Source organism: Oncorhynchus kisutch, linkage group LG21 (assembly GCF_002021735.2).
Source record: "Oncorhynchus kisutch isolate 150728-3 linkage group LG21, Okis_V2, whole genome shotgun sequence".
In the NCBI taxonomy this organism is placed as follows: Eukaryota; Metazoa; Chordata; class Actinopteri; order Salmoniformes; family Salmonidae; genus Oncorhynchus; species Oncorhynchus kisutch.
Genome location: NC_034194.2, coordinates 17,818,238 through 17,831,885, shown reverse-complemented (window position 1 = coordinate 17,831,885; position 13,648 = coordinate 17,818,238). Strand labels below are relative to the sequence as shown.

The 13,648-nt window shown below is 43.2% G+C and overlaps 1 protein-coding gene across 1 annotated transcript in view; it reads left to right on the top strand.

Moving 5' to 3' along the window:
• The window catches only part of slc35f1 (solute carrier family 35 member F1), a 122,712-nt gene continuing 109,064 nt past the window's right edge, over window positions 1-13,648 (top strand). Inside the window, exon 1 of the mRNA XM_020454678.2 lies at window positions 1-442. Coding sequence (XP_020310267.1) covers window positions 318-442 — 125 coding nt within the window. The 5' untranslated portion in view covers window positions 1-317. The remainder of the gene's footprint in view (window positions 443-13,648) is intronic.

The window sequence follows — 13,648 nt, the reverse complement described above, 5'->3', positions numbered from 1 at the left end:
AGAATCACCGCACAGTCCGGAGAAGGCATTAAGAAAATGCACGCTGACGAACAGGGGTACCTCTGCAAACATTTTCACTAAGGAACAGGTGCATCTTGCACGAGCCCCCCGCGCGCCAAAGGCTGTGGGGCCAAAACACATTCCTCACTGTGGAAATACATCAATATCGTCAACATCACCTTCACCTGTGTGAATTATGGAATGCTGAGTTTATCCATCGCGCGTCCGGAGAATTGGATCTCGACCCTCGTGGAGTAGCCCGAGCCTACGTCATCTACTTGCACGGAGCAGAATGCGCTCTGGTTTCTGATTGTTAAATGTTTAGTTCAGAGATGATTCCCTCACAGCAGAATCATGTTGTCACCACCATTGAGACTATGCCTCCTGAAACTATCACGTCATCGCCGACCATGGTTCAAAGGATAAGAAAAGTGTTTAGCAGGTAAGGATGAGAAATGTTATGCTACTGCAGATTTTACTGGATCAAATTTGATTTAAAAAAATGCATACTATTCAAGTTTTAAATTCGACATCAGAATCACTTGACATAGCCTATGATTGTTGATTCATTCGGTTCTTTTGTAAAGCACCACTTGCCAAGGTTTAAAATTCAGCGCACGTCAATCAAAACGTCATCATCTTCTGAAACAGCAGAGCATTGGTCAGAGAAAGAAAACACATTTCAGCATAGTGTGTGAATAAATACAGTTTTATAATACAATATAATTTTTTCAATCTATATTGAAATAGAGTTTTTGGCTATGTGTTTTTTATATTTGTACTAAACAATAGTGTTGGTGCCTGAAAATTCAGCATCATCAGCCACCTGCATTAATCACAATTACCTAGCTCATATATTATTGTCTGTCCTCATAATGATGGATAATGTGCTTGTTATAGCCTATGGAATGGTTTGTTTTTTCATTCTGCTTGTTTCATGCGTTTAAAGGGTGTTACCTTTTCTCTCAAATGATGTCCAAAAGGCCAAAACCAACATTCCAGACTCTTGGGGGTTCCAATTAACAATTGTAGGCTATTCACGGGTCAGAAAATAATAGTGATTAAGCTACTAGCCTCTGCAAATTCTTTATTAAGAGTGGTCATCAGAGTAATGCCCAGTGGATGGTCTTTGTTCTGTTGTGTGTATCCCCCCCATCCACCATGAGTTTGTATTCTTGCGCCCGTGGGGGTCTTTCAGCAAAGCCTATTCAAGTGTTCTAGTATAAAACCTGTTGGAGACTCATAGGTTGAAAAGAATGGTTTACGTGAGTCATCCACACCCCTAGACATTCATTACCACAACCCAGGAGCAGAGTGTCTTAAGTGACTAAATGAATACTTTCTGTTGCTTGCTTTTATTCCACTCTCCTAAACTTTGGTTTGGCTCAACGCTGTGTGTGTGTGTGTGTGTGTGTGGGTGTTTGCCAGTGCCATATCACCTTAAGAAGTGTGTGTGGTTGTACACTCTAGCCTCGAGCAAGTGGAAGTCTCCTCTCTCGCGGAATGTGTGTGGCGTGTGCTTGTGTATCTGCTTGTAGTGTGTGCCTCTGAGCCTCAGACAGGGGTAATGGAGGACCAGCTGCGACAGTGAGAGGCCACAGTGAAGGATGACAGCTGGTGGTCTTGTCTTGGTCAGCCTGCTCTCTCCTCTCCTTGCCATCTGCTGGCCCTTTCATCCCTTGGACTCCCATTTAGCCAGAGAACAATGTCCCGCGAGGTGTAATCTGTGCAGGCCCAGATCGGGTTGCCCACTGTGCTGCTCTGGGGCTATTGTTGTCCTGGAAGGAGAGAATTCCACTCTCCCGGGGAAAGTGACTCGCTGTTGTATCTCTTACTGGGGCTGTTGCCAAGGGCTGCACAAAGAATCAAGGCTTCTCTTACCAGCTGGAAGTTACTGTACTGAACTGTCCAAGAGTACAATAGATCTATGCTTAGAGAGATGAAAAAAGCCATCCCTGACATAAAGTTCAAGTATAAGTTTTATTTGTCACATGCACAACAAGTACAGTGAAATGCTTAACTCACAAGCCCTACCCAACAGTGCAGTATTTAATGTCAACAAAGTATAATTGATGTGAGAAAAAAGGAACACAAATTTAAATACGAAAGAGAGGAAGCTATATACAGGATCAGTACTAATTTTACAATGCGCAGGGATACTGGAGTATTTGAGGTAGATATGTACATATAGGCAGGGATTAGGAGAAAGTGAGTGGTAGCAGGATAAAAAAAAAATATATAAAAAAAATAATAGTAAACTGTGTGTGTGTATATAGTAAAAAATAATAGTAAACTGTGTGTGTGTGTATAGTAAAAAATAATAGTAAACTGTGTGTGTGTGTATAGTAAAAAATAATAGTAAACTGTGTGTGTGTGTATAGTAAAAAATAATAGTAAACTGTGTGTGTGTATATAGTAAAAAATAATAGTAAACTGTGTGTGTGTGTATAGTAAAAAATAATAGTAAACTGTGTGTGTGTGTATAGTAAAAAATAATAGTAAACTGTGTGTGTGTATATAGTAAAAAATAATACAAAAAAAAAACCTGGAATGAGTAGATGTGTCCAAAAACGTTTGACTGGTACTATAGAGTATGAAAATATATTTAATATTTGAGATTCTTCAAAGTAGCCACCCTTTGCCTTGATGACAGCTGTGCACACTCTTGGCATTCTCTCAACTAGCTTCATGAGGTAGTCACCTGGAATGCATTTCAATTAACAGGTGCACAATGTTAAAAGTTAATTTGTGTAATTTCTTTCCTTCTTAATGCATTTGAGCCAATCAGTTGTGTTATGACAAGGCAGTGGTGGTATATAGAAGATATAATATATTGAAGATATTGGTAAAAGACCAAAGCTGTGTTTGAATACCCATACTAACATACTGTATACTACATACTATATACTAATAGTTCATTTTAGTATACTGTAAATGAGCAGTATGCTGGTCTGACCAAGCTGACTCCACACTCCAAGACTGCTTCCATCACGTGGACTGGGAGATGTTTCGTATTGCGTCAGACAACAACATTGACGAATACGCTGATTCGGTGTGCGAGTTCATTAGAACGTGCGTTGAAGATGTCGTTCCCATAGCAACGATTAAAACATTCCCCAACCAGAAACCGTGGATTGATGGCAGCATTCGTGTGAAACTGAAGGCGCGAACCACTGCTTTTAATCAGGGCAAGGTGTCTGGTAACATGACTGAATACAAACAGTGCAGCTATTCCCTCCGCAAGGCTATCAAACAAGCTAAGCGCCAGTACAGAGAAAAAGTAGAATCTCAATTCAACGGCTCAGACACAAGAGGCATGTGGCAGGGTCTACAGTCAATCACGGACTACAGGAAGAAACCCAGCCCAGTCACGGACCAGGATGTCTTGCTCCCAGGCAGACTAAATAACTTTTTTGCCCGCTTTGAGGACAATACAGTGCCACTGACACGGCCTGCAACGAAAACATGCGGTCTCTCCTTCACTGCAGCCGAGGTGAGTAAGACATTTAAACGTGTTAACCCTCGCAAGGCTGCAGGCCCAGACGGCATCCCCAGCCGCGCCCTCAGAGCATGCGCAGACCAGCTGGCCGGTGTGTTTACGGACATATTCAATCAATCCCTATACCAGTCTGCTGTTCCCACATGCTTCAAGAGGGCCACCATTGTTCCTGTTCCCAAGCAAGCTAAGGTAACTGAGCTAAACGACTACCGCCCCGTAGCACTCACATCCGTCATCATGAAGTGCTTTGAGAGACTAGTCAAGGACCATATCACCTCCACCCTACCTGACACCCTAGACCCACTCCAATTTGCTTACCGCCCAAATAGGTCCACAGACGATGCAATCTCAACCACACTGCCCTAACCCATCTGGACAAGAGGAATACCTATGTGAGAATGCTGTTCATCGACTACAGCTCGGCATTCAACACCATAGTACCCTCCAAGCTCGTCATCAAGCTCGAGACCCTGGGTCTCGACCCCGCCCTGTGCAACTGGGTACTGGACTTCCTGACGGGCCGCCCCCAGGTGGTGAGGGTAGGCAACAACATCTCCTCCCCGCTGATCCTCAACACTGGGGCTCCACAAGGGTGCGTTCTGAGCCCTCTCCTGTACTCCCTGTTCACCCACGACTGCGTGACCACGCACGCCTCCAACTCAATCATCAAGTTTGCGGACGACACAACAGTGGTAGGCTTGATTACCAACAACGACGAGACGGCCTACAGGGAGGAGGTGAGGGCCCTCGGAGTGTGGTGTCAGGAAAATAACCTCACACTCAACGTCAACAAAACTAAGGAGATGATTGTGGACTTCAGGAAACAGCAGAGGGAACACCCCCCTATCCACATCGATGGAACAGTAGTGGAGAGGGTAGCAAGTTTTAAGTTCCTCGGCATACACATCACAGACAAACTGAATTGGTCCACTCACACAGACAGCATCGTGAAGAAGGCGCAGCAGCGCCTCTTCAACCTCAGGAGGCTGAAGAAATTCGGCTTGTCACCAAAAGCACTCACAAACTTCTACAGATGCACAATCGAGAGCATCCTGGCGGGCTGTATCACCGCCTGGTACGGCAACTGCTCCGCCCTCAACCGTAAGGCTCTCCAGAGGGTAGTGAGGTCTGCACAACGCATCACCGGGGGCAAACTACCTGCCCTCCAGGACACCTACACCACCCAATGTTACAGGAAGGCCATAAAGATCATCAAGGACATCAACCACCCGAGCCACTGCCTGTTCACCCCGCTGTCATCCAGAAGGCGAGGTCAGTACAGGTGCATCAAAGCTGGGACCGAGAGACTGAAAAACAGCTTCTATCTCAAGGCCATCAGACTGTTAAACAGCCACCACTAACATTGAGTGGCTACTGCCAACACACTGTCAATGACACTGACTCTACTCCAGCCACTTTAATAATGGGAATTGATGGGAAATGATGTAAATATATCACTAGCCACTTTAAACAATGCTACCTTATATAATGTTACTTACCCTACATTATTCATCTCATATGCATACGTAGATACTGTACTCAATCATCGACTGCATCCTTATGTAATACATGTATCACTAGCCACTTTAACTATGCCACTTGGTTTACATACTCATCTCATATGTATATACTGTACTCGATATCATCTACTGTATCTTGCCTATGCTGCTCTGTACCATCACTCATTCATATATCCTTATGTACATATTCTTTATCCCCTTACACTGTGAATAAGACAGTAGTTTTTGGAATTGTTAGTTAGATTACTTGTTCGTTATTACTGCATTGTCGGAACTAGAAGCACAAGCATTTCGCTACACTCGCATTAACATCTGCTAACCATGCGTATGTGACAAATAAAATTTGATTTGATTTGATTTGAGCGTACTAGCTCTTCGCCTGTCTACCGGAAGTTGATGCTGTTGCTATGCAACCTCCTTGCTAGCTAGTTAGCATAACAAATTACTAGTTAGACATTTTACAACCTCGGTGGGTTCTTAAATTCAATCTGGAGTGCCAGAGTGTGCTCGTAAATTCAGAGTGTTGTCAGATTGTTTGTAAATTCACAGCGTTTTGCTCTCGGAGCGCACACTGGACGCTCGGGCCGAGGATTAGGGTTGATTTGAGAATACGGCAGTCAAGAACCCAAGCTAACATTGGCTAGCTTGCTAGCTACTTCCAGACACAAATGGGACCACTCTGACCATTTTAATTGCCCTAGCAGAGCTGGTTAGGCAGTTTTCATGTTATCCAGACCATTGGTGACTGTAACTGTGCTGCTGGCAACAATTTAATTCCTTTTTTTTTGCCAAAGTTTACTGACACCGGCCATATTCAATGGGTGTTGAACACTTGTAAATTCATTATTCTGCGCTCTGGTACACTCAGACGAGAGTGCTCTGAAATCGGAGTAGATAGCCAGAGCGAATTTATAAAAGCACCATAATGTCCATTGACTATACCATTTAGCTAAGCTAAGAATGACAGGAATAATCAAGTCAATAAACTTTGTGTAGTTAGTTAGATAGCATATAGTTAATATTCTGGCAAGTTTGATGTACAAGTAGCCAGATAATGTTAGGTAGCTAGCTAACAACATACCGGTACATACTGCTGTAATGATACGCTATGTGGTCAATACAGTCGTGGCCAAAAGATTTGGGAATGACACAAATATTAATTTTCACAAAGTTTGTTGCTTCAGTGTCTTTAGATATTTTTGTCAGATGTTACTATGGAATACTGAAGTATAATTACAAGCATTTCACAAGTGTTTTATTGATAATTAAATTAAGTTGATGCAAAGAGTCAATATTTGCAGTGTTGACCCTTCATTTTCAAGACCTCTGCAATCAGCCCTGGCATGCTGTCAATTAAATTCTGGACCACATCCTGACTGATGGCAGCCCATTCTTGCATAATCAATGCTTGGAGTTTGTCAGAATTTGTGGGTTTTTGTTTGTCCACCCGCCTCTTGATGATTGACCACAAGTTCTCAATGGAATTAAGGTCTGGGGAGTTTCCTGGCCATGGACTCAAAATATCGATGTTTTGTTCCCAGAGTCACTTAGTTATCACTTTTGCCTTATGGCAAGGTGCTCCATCATGCTGGAAAAGGCATTGTTCGTCACCAAACTGTTCCTGGATGGTTGGGAGAAGTTGCTCTCGGAGGATGTGTTGGTACCATTCTTTATTCATGGCTGGGGTCTTAGGCAAAATTGTGAGTGAGCCCACTCCCTTGGCTGAGAAGCAACCCCACACATGAATAGTCTCAGGATGCTTTACTGTTGACATGACACAGGACGGATGGTAGCGCTCACCTTGTCTTCTCCGGACAAGCTTTTTTCTGGATGTCCCAAACAATCGGAAGGGATTCATCAGAGAAAATGACTTTACCTCAATCCTCAGCAGTCCAATCCCTGTACCTTTTGCAGAATATCAGTCTATCCTTGATGTTTTTCCTGGAGAGAAGTGGCTTCTTTTCTGCCATTCTTGACACCAGGCCATCCTCCGAAGGTCTTTGCCTCACTGTGCGTGCAGATGCACTCACACCTGCCTGCTGCCATTCCTGAGCAAGCTTTGTACTGGTAGTGCCCCGATCCCGCAGCTGAATCAACTTTAGTTAGATGGTCCTGGCGCTTGCTGGACTTTCTTGGGCGCCCTGAAGTCTTCTTCACAACAATTGAACCGCTCTCCTTGAAGTTCTTGATGATCCGATAAATGGTTGACTTAGGTGCAATCTTACTGGCAGCAATATCCTTGCCTGTGAAGCCCTTTTTGTGTAAAGCAATGATGACGGCACGTGTTTCCGTGCAGGTAACCATGGTTGACTGAGGAAGAACAATGTTTCCAAGCACCACCCTCCTTTTGAAGCTTCCAGTCTGTTATTCGAACTCAATCAGCATGACAGAGTGATCTCCAGCCCTGTCCTTGTCAACACTCACACCTGTGTCAAGGAGAGAATCACTGACATGATGTCATCTGGTCCTTTTGTGGCAGGGCTGAAATGCAGTGGAAATGTTTTTGGGGGATTCAGTTAATTTGCATGGCAAAGAGGGACTTTGCAATTAATTGCAATTCATCTGATCACTCTTCATAACATTCTGGAGTATGTGCAAATTGCCATCAATCTCTATTGCACTCAACACTGCCTTTTCACACCTGGACAAAAGGAACACCTATGTGAGAATGCTATTCATTGACTACAGCTCAGCGTTCAACACCATAGTGCCCTCAAAGCTCATCAATAAGTTAAGGACCCTGGGACTAAACACCTCCCTCTGCAACTGGATCCTGGACTTCCTGACAGGCCGCCCCGATGTGGTAAGATTAGGTAACAACTCATCCGCCACACTGATCCTCAACACGGGGGCCCCTCAGGGATGCGTACTCAGTCCCGTCTTGTACTTCCTGTTCACTTATGACTGCAAGGCCAGGCACGACTCCAACACCATCATTAAGTTTGCTGATGACACAACAGTGGTAGGCCTGATCACCGACAATGATGAGACAGCTTCAAGGGAGGAGGTCAGAGACCTGACCGTGTGGTGCAAGGACAACAACCCCTCCCTCAACGTGATCAAGACAAAGGAGATGATCGTGGACTACAGGGAATGGAGAACCGAGCACGCCCCCATTCTCATCGACAGGGCTGTGAAGCAGGTTAGAGATTCAAGTTCCTTAGTGTCCACATCACCAACAAACTAACATTGTCCAAGCACACCAAAACAGTCGTGAAGAGGGCATGACAAAACCCTAATTGCATTATGGGCCCTAAAGTATGGAAATAGTGTCCTCTGTGTGTATACTTCATATTTTGGCGAATTTAGTATGACATCTGGGAACTTTTGGCATACTAACTATATCCATACAATGACCAATAAGCATACTATATACGTCACAAATATTATGGTTAGTGCGGTTGGTATGAGTATTCGAACAGAGCTCTGGTCCATATTATGGCAAGGACAGCTCAAATAAGCAAAGAGAAACAGTCCATCATTACTTTAAGACATGAAGGTCAGTCAATCTGGAACATTTCAAGAACTTTGAAAGTTTCTTCAAGTTCAGTAGCAAAAACCATCAAGTGCTATGATGAAACTGGCTATCATGAGGTCCGCCACAAGGAAGGATGACCCAGAGTTACCTCTACTGCAGAGGATAAGGTCATTAGCGTTAACTGCACCTCAGATTGCAGACCAAATAAATGTTTCACAGAGTTAAAGTAACAGACACATCTCAACATCAACTGTTCAGAGGAGACTGCATGAATCAGGCCTTCATGGTCGAATTGCTGCAAAGAAACCACTACTAAAGGACACCAATAAGAAGAAAAGACTTGCTTGGGCCAATAAACACGAGCATTGGACATTAGATGGGTGGAAATCTGTCCTTTGGTCTGATGAGTCCAAATTTGAGATTTTTGGTTCCAAACGCTGTGTCTTTGTGAGACGCAGAGTAGGTGAACGGATGATCTCCGGATGTGAAATTATTGCACATTTATTAAAAACAAAAAACAGAAATACCTAATTTACATAAGTATTCAGACCCTGAATCTTGTTTCCATTGATCATCCTTGAGATGTTTCTGTAACTTGATTGGAGTCCACCTGTGGTAAATTCAATTGATTGGACATGATTTGGAAAGACACACACCTGTCTATAAGGTCCCACAGTTGAAGGGAAGGCTACCAAAACATTTCTGCAGCATGCTGAAGGGCCCCAAGAACAGAGTGTCCTCCATCATTCTTAAATGTAAGAAGTTTGGAACCACCAAGACTCTTCCTAGAGCTGGCTGCCTGGCCAAAATGAGCAATCGGGGGAGAAGGTCCTTGGTCAGGGAGGTGACCAAGAACCCGATGGTCGCTCTGACAGAGCTCTAGAGTTTCTCTGTTGAGATGGGAGATCCTTCCAGAAGGACAACCATCTCTGCAGCACTCCACCAATTAGGCCTTTATGGTAGAGTGGTCAGACGGAAGCCTCTCCTCAGTAAAACACACATGACCACCCCTTGGAGTTTGCCAAAAGGCACCTAAAGACTCTCAGACCATGAGAAACAAGATTCTCTGGTCTGATGAAACCAAGATTGAACTCTTTGGCCTGAAGGCCAAGCGTCATGTCTGGAGGAAACCAGGCACATTCGCTACGGTGAAGCATGGTGGTTTTCAGCGAGAGGGACTGGGAGACTAGTCAGGATCGAGGCAAAGATGAACGGAGCAAAGTACAGAGAGATCCTTGATGAAAACCTGCACCAGAGCGCTCAGGACCTCAGACTGGAACAAAAGTTCACCTTCCAACAGGACAACGACCCTAGGCACACAGCCAAAACAATGCAGGAGTGGCTTTGGGACAAGTCTCTGAATGTCCTTGAGTGGCCCAGCCATAGCCTGGACTTGAACCTGATCGAACATCTCTGGAGACACCTGAAAATAGCTTTGCAGCGACTCTCCCCATCCAACCTGACAGAGCTTGAGAGGATCTGCAGAGAAGAATGGGAGAAACTCTCCAAATACAAGTGTGCCAAGCTTGTAGCATCATACCCAAGAAGACGCAAGGCTGTAATCGCTGCCGAAGTTGCTTCAACAAAGTACGCGTAAAGGGTCTGCATACTTATGTAAATGTGATGTTTCATTATTATTATTATTTTTTAAATTAGCAAGTTTTCTGCTTAGTCATTATGGGGTATTGTGTGTAGATTGATGAGATAAAAAACAATTTAATCAATTTTAGAATATGGCTATAACGTAGCAGAATGTGGAAAAAGTCAAGACCTGAAAACTTCCCAAAGGCACTGTATATCTTTATATGTACAGTTAAAGTTGGAAGTTTACATACATTTAGGCTGGAGTAATTAAAACTCATTTTTCAACCAATCCACAAATTTCTAGTTAACAAACTATAGTATTGGAAAGTCGGTTAGGACATCTACTTTGTGCATGACGCAAGTAATTTTTCCAACAATTGTTTACAGACAGATTATTTCACTTCTAATTCACTGTATCACAATTCCAGTGAGTCAGAGGTTTACATATACTAGGTTGACTCTGCCTTTCAAAAAGCTTGGAAAATTCCAGAAAATGATGTCATGGCTTTAGAAGCTTCTGATAGGCTAATTGACATCATTTGAGTCAATTGGAGGTGTACCTGTGGATGTATTTCAAGACCTACCTTCAAACTCAGTGCCTCTTTGCTTGACATCATGGGAAGATCAGAAGAAATAAGCCAAGACCTCAGAAACAATGGTAGACCTCCACGAGTCTGGTTCATCCTTGGGAGTAATTTCCAAACATCTGAAGGTACCACGTTCATCTGTACAAACAATAGCACGCAAGTATAAACACCATGGGACCACACAGCTGTCATACCGCTCAGGAAGGAGACACGTTCTGTCTCATAGAGATTAACGTACTTTGGTGCGAAAAGTGCAAATCAAACCCAGAACAACAGCAAAGGAACTTGTGAAGATGCTGGAAGAAACAGGTACAAAAGTATCTATATCCACAGTAGAACGAGTCCTATATCAACATAACCTGAAAGGCCGCTCAGCAAGGAAGAAGCCACTGCTTCAAAACCGGCATAAAAAGCCAAACTACGGTTTGGAACTGCACATGGGGATAAAGATCGTACTTTTTGGAGAAATGTCCTCTGGTCAGATGAAACAAAAATAGACCTGTTTGGCCATAATGACCATTGTTATGTTGGGAGGGGAAAGGGTGATACTTGCAAGCCGAAGAACACCATCCCAACCATAAAGCATGGGGGTGGCAGAATCATGTTGTGGGGGTGCTTTGCTGCAGGTAGTACTGGTGCACTTCACAAAATAGATGGCATCATGAGGTAGGAAATTCTGTGAATATATTGAAGCAACATCTCAAGACGTCAGTCATGAAGTTAAAGCTTGGTCGCAAATGGGTCTTCCAAATGGACAATGACCCCAAGCATACTTCCAAAGTTCTGGCAAAATGGCTTAAGGACAAACAAGTCAAGGTATTGGAGTGGCCATCACAAAGCCCTGACCTCAAACCTATAGAAAATTTGTGGGCAGAACTGAAAAAGTGTTCTGCCCACAAGCGTGTGGGAGCAAGGAGGCCTTCAAACCTGACTCAGTTACACCAGCTCTGTCAGGAGGAATGGGCCAAAATTGTGGAAGGCTACCCGACACATTTGACCCAAGTTAAACAATTTATAGGCAATGCTACCGAATACTAATTGAGTGTATGTAAACTTCTGACCCACTGGGAATGTGATGAAAGAAATAAAAGTTTAAATAAATCATTGTCTCTACTATTATTCTGACATTTCACATTCTTAAAATAAAGTTGTGATCCTAAATTACCTAAGACAGGGAGTTTTTACTAGTGAAAAACTGAGTTTAAATGTATTTGGCTAAGGTGTATGTAAACTTCCGACTTCAATTGTATCTGTATATCAGGGTTGTGAAGTTTTGTGTTTGCAGAAGCTTGAATTAGCTGATGCCATGACTTGATGGAGTGGAATATTTAAGCAGTAAGGCCTGAGGGGGTGTGGTATATGGCCAATATACCATGGCTAAGGACTGTTCTTAGGCACGACACAAATCAGAGTGCCTGGGTACAGCCCTTAGCCGTCATATATTGGTCATATACCACAAACCTCCAAGGTGCCTTATTGCTATTATAAACTGGTTACCAATGTAATTGGAGCAGTAAAAAATAAACGTTTTGTCATACAAGTGGTATATGGTCTGATATACCATGGCTGTCAGTCAATCAGCATTCAGGGTTCAAACCACCCAGTTTATAGTAGAAATTATACAATGGGTGGGTTTAATCCTGGACACTGATTGGTTAAAAGCGCATTCCAGCCAGTGTCTATTGCAAAAATTACCTCCGTTTAAGGCTTTGACGTTGAAATGCCTATTTACTCTGTTGCATCTCACCACGCAATCCACTGTCTCATCAACCCAGCCAGACTATTTATGAACTTGAATTCCACTGTAAAGATCATCTAGACATTATCTCCCATTACTTTTAGACAAGCAGTTGGTTTTCAATAGCGCCGATTTGTATGAACCTTGCTGTCTGTCACTCTGACATTTGTAACATTGTTTCAGTTTTGAAATTCGATCTCCAGCTGTCCCATAGTAATGAAGGTGTAGGGGTCGGGAGTTTGGATGAGACAGACAGGCAGACAGCTTTCCTCAGCCAGTCAAAATCAAGAATAAGCATCATTTTATGTATATATATATATATATATATACAGTTGAAGTCGGAAGTTTACTTACACCTTAGCCAAATACATTTAAACATAGTTTTTCCTGACATGTAATCCTAGTCTTTGGTTAGTTAGGATCACCACTTCATTTTAAGAATGTGAAATGGCAGAATAATAGTAGAGAGAATGATTTATTTCAGCTTTTATTTATTTCATCACATTCCCAGTGGGTCAGAAGTTTACATACACTCAATTAGTATTTCTAACTTGGGTCAAACATTTCTGGTAGCTTTCCACAAGCCTCCAAAAGTAGGTTGGGGGAATTTTGACCCATTCCTCCTGACAGAGCTGGTGTAACTGAGTCAGGTTTGTAGGCCTCCTTGCTCGCATATGCTTTTTCAGTTCTGCCCACACATTTTCTATAGTTTTGAGGTCAGGGCTTTGTGATGGCCACTCCAATACCTTGACTTTGTTGTCCTTAAGCCATTTTGCCACAACTTTGGAAGTATGCTTGGGTTCATTGTCCATTTGGAAGACCCATTTGTGACCAAGCTTTAACTGATGTCCTGAGATGTTGCATAAATATATCCATATAATTTCCCACCTCATGATGCCATCTATTTTGTGAAGTGCACCAGTACTACCTGCAGCAAAGCACCCTAATACCATCATGCTGCCACCTCCGTGCTTCACGGTTGGGATGCTGTTCTTCGGCTTGCAAGCGTCCCCCTTTTTCCTCCCAACATAACAATGGTCATTATGGCCAAACAGGTCTATTTTTCTTTCATCAGACCAGAGGACATTTCTCCAAAAAGTACGATCTTTGTCCCCATGTGCAGTTGCAGTATGCCGGTTTTGGAGCAGTGGCTTCTTCCTTGCTGAGCGGCCTTTCAGGTTATGTCGATATAGGACTCATTTTACTGTGGATGTAGATACTTTTGTACCTGTTTCCTCCAGC